This window comes from Azolla caroliniana, unplaced genomic scaffold, assembly GCF_043228905.1.
Source record: "Azolla caroliniana isolate FFs.n. ecotype wild unplaced genomic scaffold, voAzoCaro1.0.p SCAF_334, whole genome shotgun sequence".
Classification (NCBI taxonomy): domain Eukaryota; kingdom Viridiplantae; phylum Streptophyta; class Polypodiopsida; order Salviniales; family Salviniaceae; genus Azolla; species Azolla caroliniana.
Genome location: NW_028230769.1, coordinates 3,843 through 27,869, shown reverse-complemented (window position 1 = coordinate 27,869; position 24,027 = coordinate 3,843). Strand labels below are relative to the sequence as shown.

The 24,027-nt window shown below is 38.2% G+C and overlaps 2 protein-coding genes across 2 annotated transcripts; one reads left to right on the top strand and one right to left on the bottom strand.

Annotated features, from left to right (window-relative positions):
• Positions 1 to 2,505: 2,505 nt before the first annotated feature.
• Positions 2,506 to 6,040, bottom strand: LOC147848518 (pentatricopeptide repeat-containing protein At5g27110-like). The gene has a single exon (XM_087338376.1). It carries the CDS (start codon positions 5,909 to 5,911, stop codon positions 2,831 to 2,833), a length of 3,081 nt encoding a protein of 1,026 aa, XP_087194502.1. The 5' UTR covers positions 5,912 to 6,040; the 3' UTR covers positions 2,506 to 2,830.
• A 7,769-nt stretch (positions 6,041 to 13,809) lies between these two features.
• On the top strand, positions 13,810 to 16,675 carry LOC147848517 (putative methyltransferase PMT18). Its single transcript, XM_087338377.1, has 5 exons — positions 13,810 to 14,677; positions 14,898 to 15,108; positions 15,220 to 15,928; positions 16,018 to 16,095; positions 16,306 to 16,675. The coding sequence occupies exons 1-5, from the start codon at positions 13,847 to 13,849 to the stop codon at positions 16,538 to 16,540; spliced, it is 2,064 nt and encodes a 687-aa protein (XP_087194503.1). The 5' UTR covers positions 13,810 to 13,846; the 3' UTR covers positions 16,541 to 16,675.
• The last annotated feature ends 7,352 nt before the right edge of the window (positions 16,676 to 24,027 follow it).

Below are 24,027 nucleotides of genomic sequence, written 5' to 3'. Positions count from 1 at the left end.
GGGGAAATCAACATTCATTATATATGCGTTCAATTTTTGGAATTCATAGTGATCTTAAACATCTTGGTTTGAATGAATTTTCCAAACAACATCAAGTTATTAGTACATGCATGGTTTTTCAAGTCAAGTGGTTCCAATATTCAGTGAATGAATGAAATGCAAGAGAAGAAATGACACTCTTTGTAAAAGAGACCTCTATAGCCTAGAATATCCAAGGAACTAAATTTGAAGTGATGATATATACTATATATTTTGTAGCTCGTGATTCGAATAAGAAACTAAGTATTGAGGTATACCAAGAAGAATGATGTGAAAAGCCATATTTGGAAATGTTGTATTGAAGACAAGTTTATATTGGAAAAAGGATTTTGTTTTGGTGAAAGATCAAAGAAACATAATGGATTAAGGGTGCTTTTACACACCAAGCGTCCTTCAGCATGAGATATAAGAACTACAAAACCCCATTAGCATTTCATACCATTGAATTCAACCCAGCATTATGCCCTACAAATCAACCCGACTATTGATCCAAAATAAGAGAACTTTTTCTCGCCAACTGATTCTCTACATTGCAATTGAGTTGTTTAAAGCGGGGGGGGGAGAGGAGTACTTAGTCTTATTAATATATTTGAATTTCCTAGGCTGCTAGACATCACATGCAGGCTGATGCAGTCATGTGTCCTAAATCCTTATGGGTTGTTTCAAGTCCAACTATTCTTGTGGTCACTTATCCTACCCTTAATTATGTTAAAATTAGCATTTAAAATTGGTACCCAAGTCTACGCCTACAAGAAGATAGGAGGGTGAAATCTAATATTAATGTAGAGCAAGAAGACAACTATGAAGAGCTAAAGAATATTAATGTTAGGGCAATATCACTATTACGCCAAAGTCAACAACAAAACATTTGTAAGCTAAAATAGGTGTTACATGGTTAAATATGATAATTGCGCTAATTAATAATGAAGGGAAATTATCAGTTAATGGAGACATAATAGAAGCATTGGACATATGTAGAGAATGAGGTCAATGACATCCCTTTACATAGAAACAAATCCAAAAGGAAACTAACAGAAATTCAACCTTGGTAAAAATGTAAAAGAATCAACCATGATGAGCTATATGCACGATGCAGCTCTAAAAGGAACAAAATCTCTTCCTACATTAGACAATTGGTTCAATATGTTAATGACATCAATGACGGGAAAGTGTTATTCAATGGAGACACAATAGAAGCATTGGACATATTGTAGGGAATGAGGTCGATGATATCCCTAAAGGAGACAACAAAAATGCAATCAACCATGATGAGCTATATGCACTAAAAGGAATGAAATCTTTCCCTAAAACAATTGGACATGCCATACAACCTCCAAGTTCTTAAGTTTTACACACATGCATTTAAGAGTAAAGTTATTCAAACACGGTAAATCCAAAACAACGCATGCCCCAGATTGGACATTGAAGATGAAACATCAAGATTCAAAACAACGGCACTCATGTAGACACATTAGAGGAATTGCTTATGTGTCACCACAAATATGATACTGTGAATGTATGGTAGTTTTTCAAGAATGCACTGTGTGAAGCTACATAACTAACTATAGGAGTGGTGGTGATGTCAGCGTGCAGACCATCCAAGGGTGCATGTACCTCCCAATCAATCGACAATTGGTTGTTCTACTTCCTGATCTGTGGTAGACTCAACACATAACCTGTGTGTCGAGATTGGTGTACATCTTGTTCAAAATGGTGGGTTCCAGCTAAGACTGCTAGGCACAACTCCCCTCACCCTGTAACTCAATCTCCGATCAGAGTGGGCTACTTCGTCAATATCTAGGAAGTAGGCTTTCATGGTCAGCTCACAGAAGATGCAGTTCCACACTTTCGGTGGTCTGGCCCTTTGGCATGGTGGTGATGGTGATCGCGCCTGCCATAATTTGTGCAAAGAAATTGATGATCATTGGGATTTGGTTGGATGTGATCTGCAAACAAAAGATTCCTGATATGCGCGGTCGATGATGACATCCTTCCCTCGAGAAGCCCAAGCATTGGACTTGTTGGTTTGGTCAGATTTGTCATGGTGTCATTCTTTGAGCCTTGAATGCAGGTAGTAGCAACAGCATGTTGGCATTCTAAGAGTTTTACACTGGAGGTATCAACATCAAGGGTGGGGGTATGTTTTTTAGCTGTGATTGTTTATCATTGAGCAATTTGGAGCAACGGCTCCACCATGTTGTTGGAGGATTCAACTTGGCAAGAAGCGTTAGTCAACCTCTTTCAATTCATCCCTATATTCTTGTAGATTTCCCTCCACCAGATGGGCTCATTGTTGATATTTCTCGGTCTTGTGATGTGAGGCAGTTGTTAGTCAGCAGTTCTTGACAATAGATAGCAGCCTGGCACTATTGCTGCTACGTGCATACTCACAAATTGGACCTTGTTAGGTTAATTACATAATAGACCTTAGTTATGAACACTTCAAACTGATAGTGTTAAGAGTAGTTGATGCAAACAGATAAATTACAGTTCATTAATAAGTGGAAGATAAATGATGCCACAATACTTAGGACTCAACAATGAATGATGAGAGGCACAACTCTTAAGTTTCATGGGCAAAATGTTATTTAGAGGTTTGATCACATCTCATGTAACCATCGGTCAAAGTATGTACATTTTTTCATACATGGCTCCTAATGACATAATCTTCCATCACCAATAGGTTACGAAATTTATAAGCTTCTTAATGTGAATGGATGTTATTCCCAACATATAGAAGAACTAACAGAAGGGCCATCAACCTAATAATATACTGCTCAGTGCCTCCATATCAAATATGTGACTTAAGTTCTTCACTGGCCAAACCTGCTGCATAGATGTTACCCATAGAGACATATACTGCAGCATTATTTACATCCAATTGCACCAGATGTTCAAAAGCTAGTTCTCCGAGCTTCAAATAACCCCATTTCTTACAAGCTCCCAACAGAGTCGCCCATGTAGGAACATGATCGAATCTTGGCATCCTCTCAATAACTACCAATGCCTTGTCAAACTGGCCTGCCCTGCTGAAAAGATCCACCATGCATGCGCAATGTTCTTGTGTTGGGATGATACCATAGCTTCTTATCATTGTTTCAAAGTAAATCTTTCCTTCATCCAATAGACCTGCATCACTGCATGCATTGAGCAAAACAGTGAACGTGACTACATCAGGGTTGATACCTTCTCCGATCATTCTTTCATATGAATCCAGAACAATGCGATCCCTCCCGACTTGGGCATATCCCGCCATCAGTGCTGTCCATGAAACTACATCCCGATTCAAAAGCTGATCAAATGCTTCTTGTGCTTTTGTAGGTTGACCACATTTGGCATACATATCCACCAATGCATTACCGATTAAACCCTGCTTTTCATGCAAATCCCTACGTATTTTAATTTTTTCATGTATTTCTATTCCTTTATCAAATGCTCCAATGCTACCACACGCTTTTAAGACATGAACATAGGAAATTGAATCCAATGAGAAGCTACCTTCGAGTTCCATTTGTTGAAAGTAGGTCACTGCCGAGTCACAGTACCCATAATGAGCATATGCGGAGATTAGCAAGCCCCAAGTGACAGCGTCCCGATTTAAAAGCTCATTAAACACTTCTTGGGCTTTTGCCAGTAAACCACATTTGCAATACATATCAATCAACGTGTTTCCCACCAAAATATCTTTTCTTAACCACTCCCTGAGAATCTTAGTGTGTGTTTCTATACCATCTTTGATTGCTTGCATGTTGCCACATGCTTTCAAGATAAAACTATATGTCACTATATCAGGATAAATACCCTCTTGTTGCATGTGCCGAAAACATGATAATGCTTCCTTGCTATGTGCATGTTGAACATATGCTGATATGAGTGCGGTCCATGAGATCACATTTTTACATGGAAGTGCATCAAACACTTGTTGTGCTTTTGCAAGAAATCCACACTTTCCATACATGTCCACTAGCGAGTTACCAGCCACATTATCTTTTTCTTCCAGCAAACACTCTTTAAGAATCTGAACATGTATTCTTCTGCCATAATGAGATGCCTTTAAGTTGCCACAAGCATTCAAAGCACAAGCATATGTGTTTATGTTCGGTAAAAAGCCTTCAATTTTCATACGTGCAAAACAGCCCAGTACTTTGTGGGCATTAAACCCGCAGTGAGAGTAAGACATGACCAATAAGTTCCAAGAGACAATGTCTCGAACCATCATCTTATTGAACACTTCCTGTGCTTCAAGAGGTGCATGCAACCTCACATACATGTCCAATAATGCATTGGCGATTAAAGTATCTTTCTTCAGGTACCCCTGATGAAGAATTTCAATGTGTCTTTCCTTTCCTTTATCCAATATTTGTAAGCAGCTGCCACTATAAGCTTCCAAAACATAACGAACAGTACCTGAATCTGGTGGAAGGCCATTACATTTCATTCGTTCAAAATAATCAAGTGCTATTTCAGGAAATCCATGGTGGACATAACCTGTGATCATTGTATTCCAAGCTGCCACACCCTGGGTTGTGAGCATGTTGAACAATCGTTGTGCATCCACGAGTGCACCACATTTCATATACATATCTACCAATGCATTCTTAATCATGTCATCTTTTTCTGGAAATTCCTCCCTGACAATGTGCATATGTATCTCTCTGCCATTGTGAACTGTACCCATACTGCTCCCACAAACTTTCAAAATGCAAGTATACGTGACTTTATCTGGAGAGAAACCCCCGCATTGCATTTGTCTAAAACAATTCAGTGCTTCCTCACAACATCCATGTTGAGCATATGCAGAAATTAGCGCAGTCCAAGACACAACATCCCAAACAGGAAGCTGCTCAAACATTTCTCTTGCTTTTACAAGGGCACCACATTTGCCATACATATCTATCAATGCAGTTCCAATCAACATATTGCTTTCTAACATGCCAGTTATAACAATATCACCATGTATTTTCTTACCCATATCGATTGCATTTGCATTGCCACATGCCTTCAAAATGGAAATGAATGTTGATGCATCTGGATGGATTCCTGTATCTTGCATCTTCTTGAAACAGTCTAAGATACCCTCATAATTCTCATTTTCAGCATATCCTGAAATGATTGCATTCCAAGAAACAATGCCCCTTGCTTGTAAACTCTTCAACACTTTGTGCACTTCTATGACTGCCCCACATTTTGCATACATGTCTAACAATCCATTATTGGTTGAAACATCTTTTCCAAACAACCCCTTTTTAACAACCTCCATATGTATTGCCCTTCCCTTGATGATGGCTCTCCTATTTCCATAAATTTGTAAAACACACGCCCAAATAACCCCATCAGGAGGGAGGCCACTATATTGCATACGTTCAAAGCAATTTAATGCCTCTTTGTCACGTTTGCATTGAGCATATCCAGCAATAAGAGCAGTCCAGGAAATCACATTCCTATATGGAAGCCCATCAAACACTTCTTCTGCATTATTAAGGTCACCAACTTTGGCATACATATTGATCAATGCATTTCCAACCACGATACTTTTATCCAGTAACCCTTGTCGGACAATCTCAGCATGTATCTCTCTACCTTTACTGATAACTCCTATTTTACTACATCCATTCAGAATGCAAACATAAGTTATGGTATTTGGAAAGAGACCTTCACATTTCATTGATTCGAAACAGAGGAAGGCTTCTTTTCCATGTCCATGTTGAGCATATCCTGAAATGAGAGAAGTCCAGGCGACCACATCTCGGGAACGTAAGAGCTCGAATGTTTCGTATGCTTTACTGAGTAATCCACATTTCCCATACTTATCTACTAATGTGGTGCCGATAAAAACATCTGAATTTCCACATCCTCTGGATCCTCTTCCCATCCCAATGAATCAACCATTCTTCTCCTTATTTCTTGTGGTTTTAATTTGAGGGCTCACTCATTTTACACTACGTTGTTGACCATTCGTGCGTTGATTTGGATACTCATGCTTCAACTTCCTTATCATTGCGCTACCTACCATGATTTACTCTTCATATTTGCTTCAAAATAAACACAAATACAGGTTACATGGATCCAACTTAGCTTTCCTTAAATACCTCTTCCCACCACAAGAACACTGTAGCTGACCGTCTCCTCTGTTCAGAGTGAATTCCATCATGATGCTTCCTTCTGTTGAATATGTGTAATAGAGAGAGACCTTCATAGAAGACTAAGATTCTTGCACTAAATGATGTCGAGGAGTGATGGATACTTTGTAAGCAGATGGGTCCCATAGATCCAAGAGAGATATTAAGCATGTAATGAGAATGCAGACTTCCATAAATGGTCAGAGATCCTTCAGCTGCTGCTGCTACTTCGTCGTCGTAGTCGTCGCCTTCTTCCTTCTTTGCGACATGGGCAATATGATCTTCTGTGGAGGTCTTGTATAGGAAAATCCCCATAAAGAATGACCCTGAGTTTATCTTTATTCCTGACAAATGCCCCTCTATCTATATGTCTATCTATCTATCTATCTATCTATCTATCTATCTATCTATCTATCTATGTCATGACTACCTTCCTGGCTGGGTATGTATTTATTCACCCAATTGGAACCAAGGAAGGAAGGAATGAATGCCCTTGGCCTATAACAAACACAAAGAGCTCTTAGTTCCTTCCTTCTCTGCAATATAGGCAATATGAACTTCTATAGAGTCTTGGTTTAGGAAAATCTATCTTTATTCTTGACAAATGCCCCCATATGTACATGTCTATCTATCTATGTGATGACTACCTTCCTATCTGGGTATGTATTTATTCACTCCCAAGGAGGGAAGGAATGGATGCCCTTGGCCTATAACAAACACATTGTTAGTTACGTTGGTGGCTTTGCATGAAACCCAATTATATGTGGTTGCCTACATGTATTTGCAGAGATAGCGGAGCGCTCACTCGGGACCCTTCGCGACATAAAAGCAAACCCCAATGTGCCTTTTGGCTATTCCGTGGCGATTTTTTGGTAGCTTTGAGGATTAAAGGGGGGGATTTTGAAATACCCCTAGGTCTTTAATCAACTCAAATTAGTTAAATATAGCAATCATGATCTCGTTATTATGTTTGTTAATTCTATGCTCTCATCCATTGATGAATGTAGCATGATTATTTTGAGTGTTAATTATGAGCTTATGTTCCTTGATTAATGTGTGCATTTGAACTCACAAAACATAAGCACACATACACACCAAGGGCATGACGATGTTGGTGTGTATGTGTGCTTACGTTTTGTGAGTTCATATGCACACATGCAAATGTGTTTGTAAGTAGATGCACTTGTGCGTGTGAACGGGACAAAAGCAATACTAAAGAACAAAAACTAAAAAAACAAGGCCTTGATTTGGGTTTTTAAATAAGCGTTTTTAATCTTTGAAGAGTGAGGCCAAACAATCAAAATGTCTATTAAGGAAAAAAATTATCACAAAAGATTTAGTACTTACAAAGACCAAGATGGCTTAGACCAATGGCATACATGACATAAAAAACTTTAAAGCTACACTATTGCCACTCTTATAAGAATAGTTAAGTTCTAAGTTGGTCTTAATGTTATAATATGAATTTCATTAAAAACCTTGTGGGTTCTAGATGTTTAAAGTTTAAACAATAGTTTGGCCTTACAAATGCATTGTAAAATTGTCCGTGCCTCGAATTTGGTCGTGAATGGCTTGATCACACATTCCAAGCTAGAGAAAAATACATGCTTGATATGGTGTCTAATTCATAAATACCGACCCAAAGAGAATTATGTAGATGCCATTATGTATGTATGTAGGAGTAAACTTGTAGCCCAATCCGAAGTGTCAAAGCAACAATCGTCGATTATTATTAGAAAGAGATAATAGTAGTGGGTTCATGGCCTAATGATATATTGTATGGATGGACAGTTATTAGGAGTCACCCTCTCCTCCCTCTTTCTAGTAGGATTTTATTATTCTTGATTGTTTCTTTCTTCATTATGTTGTGCGACATATTTTATGTATGCATATGGGTAGTTGGTGGGAACCATGATCTCTTCCCTCTGTTAAGGATCTCATAAGTTAGGATTGAGTTAAAGCTTGGTTATGTGGTGAAAAATATGGTGCGACACAATTGTGGTTGTTCTACAAAAACATATCGTAAAACTACATGGAATTGAGCCAAAAAAAGAGCACGTTGACAAAAAAACATTGTTGTAAAACTATTTGCCATCAAATTGTATTCTCTATTCATGTCTAAATGAGATCAAATAATGGAAATTGCGTCCCATCTCAATGGTAACACATTATCTCTTTTTAAGTGTGTATTGTCAAGCCCTTGATAAGCTTAATAGAGTACTAGGTGTACATACTCCACATGAGGCAATACAATAACAAGTACACCCTATTTCCTTATGCTCCCTCCCTATTAGTGTATTGCCCAATGTAGTCCAAGGTAAAATAAGACCATGCATTGATTTGTGGCATGGTGTATTGCCAACATATATGTGCTACATGGACAATATCTAGGTTATTACAACAAATGAGAATACAATCAAGGACGATTGCTTACTGAAACGTGTAGACAGTTAGAATGATACTAATTTGTTAGTTATTTTATTTTGGAAAATAGTTTTGTTTGGTGATTAAATGATGAGTTAGATGTGTAAGTCAAACTCGATCTATGATTCATGACGATTATTCAAGTACAAAGATTAGCATACTATTGTATTTTATGTATAACGGTTTAAAAATCATAACCTTATTGGTAATTGTAGACACCATTGAGTCATTTATTAGTATATGATACATGCAGAATACATGTCTTCATAATTTCAGATTGAAGGCATCTACAATGTCTATTGTTTCCTAAAAGATAGCTTTACAACAATGGCATTGTCATTTTTCCACAACACATGGAGTGAAAAGGGCAATGCTAACAAAATGAACTAATAGGGTCAAAGTGCGTGGCATCATCATTCAATATGGATGTGTCAGAGCAAAACTATGATTTATTTTTTTACAAAATTCTAGGTGAGACTTCCTTGTATATACATAATAGAGGATGGATAATCGATCTCATAATTGGTAGGCAACATCATACTGTAAAAGATGTCATAACACCTTGATATGCTTCATTCAAAACTTCCTTTTCTTGTAAGAGGTCAACGTCTAGTTGTGACAAAAGTACTTGTACATGTTTGGTTAAATCAAACATTGTAATCCTAATGTTATTCTCAAACTCGGGGGATAAGTACCGGCACAAACACGCACACATGTGGATTCATCAATAAATAAAGCTGACACGATGTGCTTTTATGATGAGCACAAATTCACTTAAAGGTAATGAACGTTATGATGTATTTGTTTTATATGTAGTTGCTAGAAGAGGGAGAAAGTGAAACATTGCTATGATATCCTGAACAAGTTGATGAGAATGGTTGGACAATCCAATTAATAATTACTACAATAATTACTACAATAATCTATACTCCATACGTTTTTATGCTTGGCATTTCATCAAGAGATGGGACAACATTCATTTATATAACCATTTAGATAGTGGATGAACTAAAAGTACACGTGGACATACACTTGAGGGTGAATAAGTTGTTGTACGATATTACAATAATGTCGATTGAAGGAGAAATGGAAACTCATTGACACATACGATATGTGTGCATAACATTCTCATCTCACTCCCCCTCCCCCTCCCCCTCCCAAATCCTTTTTATGTCTTGTTCACACAAATAATATTGTGTGATTTGGATGTATTGGAAAGATGTTTTATGGGAATGATTAAAAAGGGGTAAAATGTTAGTTTATTTTGAAGAGATAGCAAGGTTGGTGACTTGCATAATGGAGAATAGATACTATGAAGGACGAGACCTCCATTTGTTCGGATTATTTTATCTCTATGTCTATCAATTTTATACAATTGAAGACAATAAAGAAAAAGAAATTGATAGGAAAATAAAAACAAAGAAAAATGCTTTTAAAGAAAAAAGAAACCAACTTAAAAAAAGAAGAGAGAAGAAAAAGAAAAGACAAAATATAAAAGGAAAATCGAAACCACTAAAGATGAGTCTTCTCTCTATCCGAATGAGCAAATAAAGAGGAGACAATATGAAATTGTAAAAGATCATTGTATTGTTAATAGGGTGGAAGCTTGTATTGTGGGAAATTGAGGAAGAATTGTATGGCTGCCCACAACCATGCCACCTCATGTCACAAATGCAAGAGTATTGACAACATGATGATGTCCTCAACCATTAGCTCGCCTACCATTTTGCTCGAACCCCACTAAATAAAGACAACAAAGATACTATCAAGGACACTAAGATGCCCCAATCATCAACTTACCCACCATACATATTACTCATTCCCTAGTGCTAAATAAAGATGGCAAAGATTTTCAACAAGAATGATAAGATATCCTCAACCGCAAACCGTGTTGCTTAATCCCTACTTAGTGAATGACGAGTGGAGAACATGAATAGAGTATGTCCACTACTAGTATACATATATACACACATTCATGAACATAATTGACCTATGTGTGTATTAATATGTAATATTCATACACACACATGCATATATATATATATATGCATGTGCCATGCACGCGATTGAGCATATGTGTAGGTTCTTTCATGTAGAAACTTGGAGTTCCATAGATAAAAACAAGAAATTACCTTTCATAACACAATGTGATGCATTGCTTTCTTATTGTAGATGAATTGATAAATTAGAATTGCCTTACCATTATTCTATCTTACTGAAAAGGTTGACATATATAGCATATATAGGTAATATGCACCATACAACTTTATTATACAAGACAATAACCAAAATCTCATCATTTTCCCAAACTTTAAATATAAAGAGGAAGCATACTTATCTTTTCGCCTTCAAATATAGGCTTTACAAGTAACTTTTCAGATTCGACTTCTTGAAATGACAATAATCCGCCTCTCTAAACTCAATGATAAAAAAATGATGTACGGTTTCATACCGAGAGATGCTACATTTATAAATAGAAAAAGAAAGTGAATGGGTAGAGAATGATTAGAATTACAATGTCTTTTTTATAGCACCATTTGAAAATTTACCACATAAATATTGACTAATATAATGATAAAAATATTACAAATTGAGCAATCAACATTGAACATCCAAGTTTGCACTCAACCTTACAAATTAGGGTTATGATTCTAATATGAAATGTGTGGAGCGGGCCTAGCCTATATGGGATTTGTGCTAGTACTTTGTTGTGTCTACCCCAAGGTGTCTACTAATATAAGGTCAATGTTTGAACAAGTTGAATGTTGTGATGGGACTTGTACATTGCCCAAAGACAAGGTAATTACCCCTAAGACAAGGTAATTGTCTCGTAGGTTGCTAATGGCACAAATTTCCTAGGCAAGATTATTGGCCCTTTCAAAACCATAAAAGCTCAAGGTGATCACAATTGAATTAGGTACTCTCAAACGATTAAAGGAATGCAACAAAAGTAGTGGTAATACATAATCCTTAGGGATCACATACAAACCATGAATATCATCAATTACTACTATGACCATTGGATGGAATTTTATTTAGGTCAAGACCTAAACAAATTCAATTTGCGGGAAGTTGCCCTACAACATCCATGTTACATGCAACCCCTTTAATGTAATTCATTATTAATGAATGAACAATAGGTATAGTTGGGCTTCAACCACAAGAATAAAGTCACAAGATTATTGGATTTAATTGAAACATATGATAGTGCTGACACATGCATGCACAGTAAGGATTTCTTTCTATGTTGGAGAAAACTATAGAAAGAATAAATAATACTACTAGTAATAGCAAGCGGAGGCTTTAAGAAAATACAAAAACAATTGAGGCAAGATTCCTTGAAGCATATTTCGATGATCTAGGCGTATATCATAAAGTTCACATAACCTTGATGGCTCAAAGTGCTGGGCAATAGAAGAACTAATAGAACCTAGGTAGATTATAAATCAACTTTCAAAGTAGCAACAAGAAGAAAAGGTATATAATATTGCCGTGGGTTGCACATGAATAACGGTGGATCTCATTGGGTAGTAAAAAAAAGAAAGAGTTTATGAAGTTTGCAAAATAAATGCCATCAACTATCAAGCATGTATCTTGGAATGGAGCACACTTTGTAATGAAATTCATGGTTAAGACAAGAGATGGCAAATGAATACATACTCTGAAATTTACTAAATATGAAGGGAATTCATCCAATGAGGGTGGTATAATTGTGAATAATGTTTTATTATTTCGGCGTTATTTTGGTAAGTTCCTTAGTCATGTCAAATACTTGGGTTTTTTGTTTAACGAATACCATATTAGAATGTTGTCTTTGATTAACCTAACTCTAATGAGAATGTGTGCTTGAAGTAGTCACTTTGGATTGAAATTGGAGACATGGGAGGCCCAATGAGAGAATTACTTATTATGTGAAAGAAGCCATAGGGAATCACATATATGAATAGTTTAGCACACAAAAACCTTTTCTTTTTAAAATACGTAGTATATTACTAATAGAAACCCTAAGATGTCTTAGCAAAACTCACACAAATGGTTGCACGACAAAATGATCAGCATGCGCCATGTCACTATATTTTGAGAGATAGACATGGGACATACGAGGAAGGAAACATACATTGTATGCTTCAATCTCAAATGGGTTGTGATAGGAATTATGCTTGACCTGGGATACAGACACAAACAAAAAAAAAACAAAAATGTGGATACAAACACACACGTGTGCACACACAACACACAACACACAACACACACAAAAGAAGAAGGATACAAACATGAAGATGAGCACCAATATGAAGACAATCGTACGAATGCGGGTATGGGCACGGGCATGAGCAGGAGCACAAGCATGGGCATAGACATGAACATAGACACGGGCGGGCATGGGCAGGGCCACAGGCACAAGCATGGGCATGGGCATGGGCATGGGCATGGGCATGGACACGGACACGGACACAAGTGCTGGTGCTACTACGAACCCGAACTCGAGATGCACCCAAATAAGTCCCAATGACAAGAATGGGAACCATGAAAAGAAGAGAGAGAGAGAGAGAGAGAGAGAGGCAAGAAATCACCCACACATGTCGTGACCAAATTATTGCAAATTGCAATAACAAATAAAGAAACAGACAGGAACACACACACACACACACACACACACACACACACACACACAGAAACAAAGAAACAAAGAGAACAGCAACAACAAAGAAAAAAGAGAAAAAACAATATGTGTGTGCGTGTATGTATGTATATATATGTATCATGTATGTATGTATGTATGTATGTATGTATGTATGTATGTATGCGGTGTATGTATGTATGTATGTATGTATGTATGTATGTATGCGGTGTATGTATGTATGTGCGGGCACGAGCGCAAGATCTTTGATGACTTAAACAAACAAATAAAATCTGTGTTGTGTATGTATTGATTTTTAGTTATGTTGTTGGGGATGAGTTGCCATGGATTCTTGCTTTACCTTCATAATTCTATCCCCCTCCCAAATCCTACAATCTACTCACTCATTTAGCGGCAGAGAAAGAAGAAACAGAGCCGCGGCGCATCATTTCTTTGCGTCGATTTCTCCTTCTCATTTCATTTCATTATATAGATGTTCATATCAGTGGCTCAGTAGTACATAAGTCCCCCTCAATATTGTATACAGACACATACACAGAAAAAGAAAATCCTCCTCTTTCATCCATCCATCCATCCATCCATCCATCCATCCATCCACATTGGTAATCAATCACCATCAGAAATGGTGAAGCTTTTATGCCATGATCCTCCTACTACCGCTTCTCCTTCTCCCAAGCTCCATTCCATCAAGAGAGCCATCAATCTCTCTTGGATTCTTAACATAGGCCTGCTCTGCTGCCTCTGCTCTTTCTTCTACATTCTGGGAGCATGGCAATCATCATCATCATCATCATCATCATCATCTCTAAGCACTTCTTCTTCTTCTTCGCTTTCCCCTGCCTCTTCTACCTTCATAGCCATGTCTACTTCTAATTCCAACGATTGCGTTGATGCTCACAAGCAATCGTCCTCTACTTCTGGGCTCGATTTTGAAGCTCACCATCATCATTCTGCTCTGCAAGGAGAAGAAGATTCGGAGGGAGGAAAGAGCAAAATGAATGCGATGATGAGAGCATGGCCAGCATGTGACCTCAAGTATAGCGAGTACACGCCATGCGAGGACACCGAGAACTCGCTGCGCTACGAGAGGGAGAGATTGGTGTACAGGGAGAGGCATTGCCCAAAGGAGGAGGAAGAAGAAGGAGGAGGAATGGACATGGCATTGAGCATGTTGTGTCTCATCCCGGCCCCGCCAGGGTACCGGAACCCGCCCCCGTGGCCGAAGAGCCGGGACATGGCGTGGTTCGGGAATGTCCCGCACCGGGAGCTCACGATCGAGAAGGCCGTCCAGAACTGGGTCCAATACGATGGCACGACCCACACGTTCCGCTTCCCCGGAGGCGGCACCATGTTCCCCAATGGGGCAAAATCCTATATCGATGACATCCATGCTCTCATTCGCCCATCACTCTCTGATGGCTCCATCCGAACTGCCCTTGACACTGGCTGTGGGGTATGTCTCTCTCTATCTCTGTCTATGCCTATCTACACATACACATACACATACAATATACAATATACAATATACAATATATACATATATACATATACATAGATGCTACAGCATTGTGGTTCCTAGGATAATGATTGGTTCCATGTACATATATACATATAGATGTTTACAGCATTGTGGTTTTCCTGGTATTCTGATTGGTCCCATGTATAATGTATAGGTTGCTAGTTGGGGTGCCTACCTCCTCGATCGCAACGTTCTGACCATGTCATTCGCCCCCCGCGACACCCATGAGGCACAAGTCCAGTTCGCGCTCGAGCGCGGTGTGCCTGCCATGTTGGGCGTCATGGCCTCGCAACGCTTGCCTTACCCTGCGCGCGCATTCGACATGGCGCATTGCTCCCGTTGCCTCATCCCATGGAAAGACTATGGTAAGAAAAAGAAGACATTCATGGTACTTTATAAACACACATTAACACATTACACAATTATGTTAAAGAAGCACTTATATACTACCACTACTACTAATTCCTTTTCTTCAGATGGTGTGTATCTTATTGAGGTGGATCGGGTGTTGCGGCCGGGCGGATATTGGATTCTCTCGGGTCCTCCAATCAACTGGGAGACACATTGGAAAGGTTGGCAACGGACCAAGGAAGATCTCACCGAAGAGCAAGAAGCCATCGAATCCCTAGCTCGAAGCCTTTGTTGGAAGAAAGTGATTCAAAAAGGAAACCTTGCTATATGGCAAAAGCCGTGGAACCACATGGATTGCATCAAGACACGACGAGTGTTCAAGACGCCGGCCATGTGCAAGAGTGAGGTCGGCCGAGATGGCGACACCGCATGGTATACAAAGATGGAGACATGTATAACTCCACTTCCCGATGCCACCGATCGGAAAGAGGTGGCCGGGGGAGCCCTATCGAAATGGCCAGCTCGCTTGTCCGCCATCCCTCCTCGTATCCTCTCGGGGACACTTCCGGGAATCTCTTCGTCCACGTTCACCGATGATATGGAGATGTGGAGGAAAAGAGTGGATTACTATAAGAGCTCTCTTGTCCCTACGTTAGGAATCAATGGTCGATACCGGAACATCATGGACATGAATGCGGGTTTCGGAGGGTTTGCGGCCACCCTTGAAAAAGATCGGGACAATGTGTGGGTTATGAATGTTGTCCCCACGATCGCCAAGCATAATACTCTTGGTGTTATTTATGAGCGAGGCTTGATTGGCACCTACCAAGATTGGTATAATATCATCGATTGGATCATCTTCAAATATTTTATCAGATTTCTATATAATTTCAGTGCTTATTTACACTTGTGGTATCATGTAGGTGCGAGGCATTCTCGACTTATCCACGAACATATGATTTTATTCATGCTGATACCATTTTCGGGATGTACCAAGACAGGTAATAGTCTATGTCACTAGAAATCTTAAAACGTTTCCACATTTGTACACTCTACTAATTGGATATTGTGTCTAATGGGGATAATCATAAGAGCATGTGATCATTTTTACTAGGAAAATACCATACAATTATGAGCATATCGTCTTAACAAGAATCTTGTCTAAAAAAGTGTGATGTGGATTATAAACTATGTTTTGCCATGTATTCTAGGTGCAACATTGCTCGGATTCTCTTGGAGATGGATAGGATATTACGTCCAGAGGGGGCGGTTATCGTGAGAGATGATGTGGATGTGTTGAATAAGGTGGCTCAAATTGCATCCGGCATGAGGTGGGAAGTGAGGCTAGCAGATCATGAAAGTGGTCCTTTCAATCCCCAGAAGATACTCATTGCAGTTAAGACATATTGGGTAGGGTCAGTTTCAAACTCGACACAATCCGGTTGATGTTCTCGTCATTACAAAACTTTTCCATACATTTCTAATCAGTTGATACAAGATGTTATCAAACAACAATACAATCCTAGAATGCTAATATTGTTGGGATCTCATATAATGCAACCTAGATCTTGTTTTGTGTACATGACAACTACATTTGTTTAAACAAGACTTTCAAGGTATTTTATTATACAAGCAATACTTTATGTATGTTCATAGCTACAATTTTCTATATACTTTGAAAACAAAACAACGTTAAATTTTTTGTTGGTGTACAAGGTATGACCATTCAAGCTCCAAACTTCCATAAAAATATAGAAGGGGCTTGAATGTTCTTAAAAGCTATTTAGAAGATAGAAAATTGCAAGAAATAAAAATAAGAGTTCAATATCTTATACCATCATCTGTCATCATGATTCATGGTACTTGATAGTTCAAACTTCAAACCTCACATGAAATTCTGATCATGCTTATTAACCAAAAATGTAAAATTTAAATAAATCATAGAGCTTCTTTCTATTAAATAAGGTTTGAGACATCTCATCTAGACTTGGAGCCTTGTGAACTTCACTGGCTTAGTGACTTTATTCATTCTTATTGGCTGTAATGGCCAACAATCATATCTCGTAACATGTGTTACTTGTCACATAATGGAGAAGTAAAAATTCTTCATAAATCAATCATTTAACATGTCGAGATTCGATACTAGGATTGGAGACTTGGCTCCTCACAAAGACGGGCATCCCAAAGTGGTGAATAAATGATCTATCTAGCATCATTGTTAGATTCACAAGTAACGAAGTAAGATGTTAAATAGGCGGTGGATCTAATTAATCTATGTAGTTACTAGTGAGTACTCTTTGTAGGAAGGATGTTCTCGTTGTTCATGATTTCCCTTGACAAAGAGAAATATGGCTTAACATAGACACAATCCACAATAGGTAGTGATGCATGCAATAAAGCTAGATACCTTATTTGTTAGTGATGTGCAAATCTTTGTCGATTTACTAACAAATAATCATTTCCTTGCTTTGTGAATTCCTTTTGATGTATGCTCGTTTGGGGATCACTCGAGTCAAGACATAACTTATTCACAAGTGGCTTCTTCTTTTTTTTTTCCATAAAAATATGCTCCATTGGTATTAATAAAAAGCCAAAGGCAATATACAAATAGTACATAATACTGTTTCCTCTGCACAAATACATATTATCAAAAAACTACATTGTTGCCAATAACACCTTTGCTAGCAGAGCACATATAAACCTTGAGAAAATTCCATTGCTACGTCGAGCTATAAGACCACATAAACCTTGAGAAGGCCTCCACTTTAGCACGAATAAAATATTTATTGTTTAAACTCCAATTCTGCAATATGGGCTTAAAATATTTATTGTTTGAATTTCTCGTATCAGAATCAAGATTATTATTATACCCATTTGAACATAAAGAGCAAATGAAATCTCACACCACACCTTAGAATCGCAAGACATGGAAACCAAAGGGAAGGACTAAAGGTGTAAATATATTAGCACATAGCAAACATACTATGATAGAGCACGGGGCTTGAAGAATTGTGAGTGTCATGGATTATTGTGATCTTGCATTTTTGTTAATGATTTTTCATCTTGCTTAGCATTATTTTCTATAAACATGTCGTTAGTAAGTTCTATTATGGTTTATTTAATTGAGGCTTTATGATTTCATAGTCAATGGGTACAAATCACACTTGTTTGCATAGTAACTCATTACCTTTCTTTATAAGGGGTATGAACTTATATGCTTGCATTATGGGTCCAAAATATTAAAGAATGAAGCACCCCATACAACTTCTCAATTTATTTGACCATGCCAAGTTATTTCATTGATATTAAACATGAAACAATCAGAGAAGTAGGCATAGTGAATTATCATAGAAGAAAAATAATGGTACCAAACTCCTTAGAAAGTTTTTTTTTTCCAAAACAAAACCACTTTCCCATTAGTTAGGAGAGATTATTACAGAAAGACTATACAAGGTGGCTTATAGATAAGTTGGGGAATCACCCTCTAACCGAGTTCAAGAATATGAGACTACGTACATATCCTTTCAAATTGAGTACTTAATGTAAGTAGGTACCTATAGCTATAAACTAGTGCCCTTCATCACCGACCAGTATGAGCCGGATCCTGTGGCCTACAATGAAAGGAGGGTGGGAGGCGAGTAGGAAACAACTAACTTGGGGACTGGTAGTTCCACCTCGGGCCATTTCCTCCTTGCTTCACCATCGGTGTGTTCCGCCATTTCTGCCATAAGCGCAAACGGGCAGTGACCACGTCATTAGAAGGTTGTTATTTCAGGAATAAGGATCGTATTGGAATTTATGATGAAGACAAAATAATGTCATAAATAGAATCATAATGGCAAGTTTTCGTTGCCAATGATTGGAAGAACATGAACACTACCATTCGCATTGACATAAAATTAAGTTTGAGAACATAATGCATTACGATCAACTTTAGGAAATATGTGGCTTCGACATAAAATGGTTACTTTTAAATGTTACAAAGCGATATGGTGCAAACTTTCCAAAGGCACACTTTTTAAACATAAGTGTATGGAAATGTCTCATTGTAATGATCGAGAGTAACATGGTCACAAATGTTAATGAAGAAATACAACTAAGTGTGACAACATAAAGTTTTCTCTGACAAGCTAGTGAGTCCCCATGTAAGACAAGACTATATGCTTCTCTATTTAATTTTCAAGATTTGCTTGCAATGAAAGGTTTTGGAAATAAAACTGTGTGTGTCGACATATCAATGAAAGCTTAGGACAATGTAATTCTTTTAAAATGGTAAAGCAATATGATGCAATGGTTCCAAGGGTTAACATGCCTTCAAGAAGAGACATGACAATAAATATTATAGAATACTTAATATACTACATATTCATTGGTAGCTATGTTCGTGTTGATGTGGAGCTTTGGAAACTTTAGAAAAATAAAAGAATTAAATACACGTGAAAATGTTGCACACAATAGATGAAAAAACTCTTGTAGCAAAATTTGCTGCTTGCAAAAGTTTCAACGAAATATGGGCAATGTCACATTGTGCATTATATATGCATGTATCATGTATGGTTGTGCATACATACACATGTGCATGTATGCATGTATACATATGAGGGGTGGAAATGTAAATCCAAATGTGATCCATCAATATGCATCTTTCTTCTTGGCAATCATCAAATGAAACTCAAAAGAAGTCCCTCTTAAGCCATGATATGTCGCTCTTTTATTATTATTTTATTGTAATTAGGTTACCCTAGTGATAAGTCATTAGACTACGAGCATTATGTTTTGGGTTCGAAACCCAATTTTCTCACTTCTCCACACATATCTCTTAATTCACTAGATACCACAGTGGAATGTAGGGGTTGAACCCATGGCCTCCTGGTTCTCGAATACAGGTATATAATGGATGTATTCACACTGTCCCATTTCGAAAAACTAGACTAGGACATATTTATAATATGATCAAAGGGCAATTGCCCTAACTCAATCATATATAACTAAGTTTGTTGTGGTCACCATTTCTTTGTATTGTAACGTTATTTTGAATAATATAGTTACATCTTGTGCCTCTGTGTGTGTGTGTGTGTGTGTGTGTGTGTGTGTGTGTGTGTCTCTCTCTCTCTCTCTCTCTCTCTCTCTCTCTCTCTCTCTCTCTCTCTCGATTTCGGTTGAGTTGTCTTGCAACTCTTGGCTATATGCTATTCATCTTGTTACTATATCATTAACTTGTCGTCGTCAATCAACATCTGGAAGTTGTCTCTGTTCTCGCACTGACGACCTCATCTTCAACATTTGGTATCAAAACGACATGTTTCTTAAATTGTTGCTGGCTGTCACTTGTCTTCAAAAATATCCCAGAAATCTTCTGATTGGTAACTTACAAGATCGCACTCCATGAAGAGAAAGATACACTAGTTGATTCACACTCTATTGATCTAAATCACTCCCCAAACAAGCCAATTGGATGTACTTCGTTCTCGTGATTGTAGTCACTCGGAGTGGAATCCCCATCAACTCGGCCTCATCCGTTCTTCATAAGGTTAAATGACATACAATTAGGCCAGTTGGCGTTGCCCATCTATTCGTTGTAACCTCTCGAAGTAGGATCAACATTGCAAATGGCACCGCGTGCACTCAAACTGTGACCGACACCTTGTTCGGACACATCCATGCTCAACTTGCCTAAGCAACATTCAAGAAGATCAATAGACTCTGTCCCTCTAGTTGTTGTAGCCACTTCAAGCAGGATCGAAGATCAAATCAACATTCGAATTCATAATCAGCAATTCAATTGACAAATCTGTGCCCGAATCTGAGTAGGCTTCATTGGAATAGACTAGTAAGCTCTACTTCGATTCAATTGACGTTACTTTGGGCTGGAAAAACCAACTAGTCGATTGACTTTATGTCCAATTCAGTTAAATCAGCACCCTTTCATCGATTGTAGCCAACTTCGGGCAGAACTCTAAGCCAACACAAACAAGAAATGACATCCACATCCGGCTCATCAAAGATGAGTCTTAATAAGTTTGACAGATCAAACTTCAACTTTTGGAAGGAGCAAATGTAGGATTACATGATAGTAAAGGATCATATCGGCCGCTTCATTAAACCCGGCCAAGAACGTCTAGTCTGTCGACCCAAGAAGAGTCTTTATGGTCTAAAGTGGGCCCCACAACAATGGTATAAGAAGTTTGACGAATTCATCCAATTGGTCAACTTCTTCAAGAGCGATGAGGACCACTGCCTTTTCTCGAAAATAACTCAAGATGGATCACCCATCTTCCTCATCGTCTATGTGGATGACATGCTTCTCTCCGACCGACATGCCGGAGGGCTAGCCGATCTTGTTTGACAACTGCGGTTGAAGTTCGCAATGAAGGATAGGTCCAACATGACACAAGCTACGGAATCAATGGCTATTGTTCTTGTCTCAAGCTGACTACATCAAACGTGTCCTGGAGCACTTCAACATGCAATTGGTCAAATATGCTTCAACCCCGCTCCCCATTAGCCTTCAGTTGTCTTAGCGAGATTGTCCAACATCCGGTCCGGAGGGGGAAGATATGAATTCGTACCGTACACATTGGTAGTCAGCTCCCTAATGTACGCCATGGTTGTGACACAACCTGAAATAGCACATGTTGTAGGAGTATGCACAAGCCCGTCTGACAACATTGGAATGCAGTTAAGCATGTATATAGATATTTGGTGGGAACTTCCCACCAAGGCCTTGGCATCCTCTTTGGCCCGAACAAGAACTCAATATAGTCGACTACATTGACTTGAACTTTGCCGGCTGTGTAGACAATTGAAAGTCGATGACCGAATATCTCTTCAAATTTGGCAATGGAGCAATATCATGGAAGTCGAAATTTCAGGAGTGCACGACCACTTTGATGACTGAGGCCGAATACATAGCTGCGTCCAACATGATGAAGGAAGCTTTGTGGCTCGATCGCCTGGCATGCACGTTTCGACAAGCCGACTCCAATTTGGCTCTAGTTGTCTACATCGACAGTCAGGGTATTGTCACCTTGTCGAGGAATCCAGTCCACCACAAAGCCTCGAAGCACATCGACCTTCGATATCACTTCGTTTGGGATTGTGTAACTTTAGGTAAGCTCGGCCTTGAGAAGATCTTTATGGCCAACAACATATCAAACAGAACGACCAAGTGTCTCTCAACTGACCGATTCTGGTCACTAAGGCACCAAATGGCTTAAGGAGAAACCAGTCTGATTAAGTCGGACACAAAGATGGCCTCGGACAATCTTCTTCGGACACTTCAACAAATTCACTTTGATCCGATTACTACTTTTCGGACTAGCCGATTCAACTTTTGTTATTTAGCCCATGCCGATCTGGGAACCAGTTGAACTTCCCTAAACATCTCTTTGTATAAATATGTATTTTGTTTATTCTCTTATAATTACAGATTTTTGTTATACACGCCCATTACGGGGGAGTGTGGAATACGGGTATATAATGGTCGTATTCACATTGTCCAATTTGGACAAACTAGACTAGGACATATTTGTAATATGATCAAAGGTAGTTGCCCTAACTCAGTCATATATAACTGAGTTTGTAACTAGTTTGTTGTAGTCACCATTTCTTTGTATTGTAATGTTCTTTTGAATTATAATATAGTTACATCTTGTGCCTTTGTCTCTCTCACTCTCTAGATGGTGTCTCTGTTCCTGCATTGACGACCTCATCTTCAACACTGATCTCCATTGGTCTCTATGTGTGTGTGTGTGTGCATAAATAATAGCTTTCAATCCAAAAGAAAAAATACCACCATAACTATTTACGATGGAATTTACATCCACACCAACGAGAGTAACAATGAACTTTGGATTTGCTTAAGATCCAAAAACTAAGAATTCATTCCCAACCTTATGAATTGCTACCTAACCATTATGGGCATGACCATTTGTTCTAATGAGGATAGCTCGCCCTCATATTTATAGATAGCCCTAAGGCCCCTAGGTAAGTTCACACTTCACCCTCTGTCTTAATCCCTTTGATTAAAAGTAATCCTCCTTTTCTATACACTCTCGATTAACCCTCACACTTTTATCCTCGTGTATAGAATACTACAATACAAACTACCACCCGATAAATTATAGTCGTGCTCGTGACGTTAACATGATTATCATTGTGATAGATTCCTCAACTTTTCCAACAATGAGAATTGCTACAAAAAAACCTTGCAACGTATTTTCTTCACCCCAACTTGTGAACCAAATGTAAAGGCATTTGTAATACTTGAAATTTAACCATAGTCCATAACACCTTAAGTACTCCAATTTGGAAGTGTGGCATCTTTGCACTCAATTCCACACATGCAAAAACCAAGTGAATGGAGATCTTACTACTCCAATCAAAGACATTTACATTGCATTGGTTATGTTTCAAACCATTGTTGTGAGTAGATAAGAAACAAATTAGTGCCTATATCTCTCCATTTCAACTGAGCCAAGTAAACATATTCCATTAGCAATTTTTCTTCAGTTTAAGGAATCTCCCAAAGGAATGGTTTCCACCATAACAATTCAAATGAATACTTTACCTCTCAATGTTAATCATGACTTCTAAACCACCTCATTCACAAAATGCCATAAGATTATCATTTTTATAAATCTTTCTATTTGGATTGGTCTTTTCCAAGTCAATTGGGTTTTGGAAATGTACATCAAGGTTGATATGAACAATTGATGAGGATTTGGTTTCACTTGTGATGCTTAATGGAGTGGTAACCCCACCTATTTCAATTTAAAGAACAATTAGACAAGGATTTCTAGTTATCTTGTTGTCATTTACTATATGTAACAATATGGTATGTAGCATATTGTATTCTTGTTAAGTAGCATAATATGGTAATGGTTAAGAGTTGACAGGATTGAGATTGTCATAAATTGCCACCTTCCACAAAT

Excerpts from the sequence above, each read along its gene's own strand:
- LOC147848518 (XM_087338376.1), bottom strand. The coding sequence starts at position 5,911 with ATGGGAAGAGGATCCAGAGGATGTGGAAATTCAGATGTTTTTATCGGC.
- LOC147848517 (XM_087338377.1), top strand. The coding sequence starts at position 13,847 with ATGGTGAAGCTTTTATGCCATGATCCTCCTACTACCGCTTCTCCTTCT. Across the intron at positions 15,109-15,219 it reads CATCCCATGGAAAGACTATG|ATGGTGTGTATCTTATTGAG; the intron begins GTAAGAAAAAGA and ends CCTTTTCTTCAG. Across the intron at positions 15,929-16,017 it reads ATTGGCACCTACCAAGATTG|GTGCGAGGCATTCTCGACTT; the intron begins GTATAATATCAT and ends GGTATCATGTAG.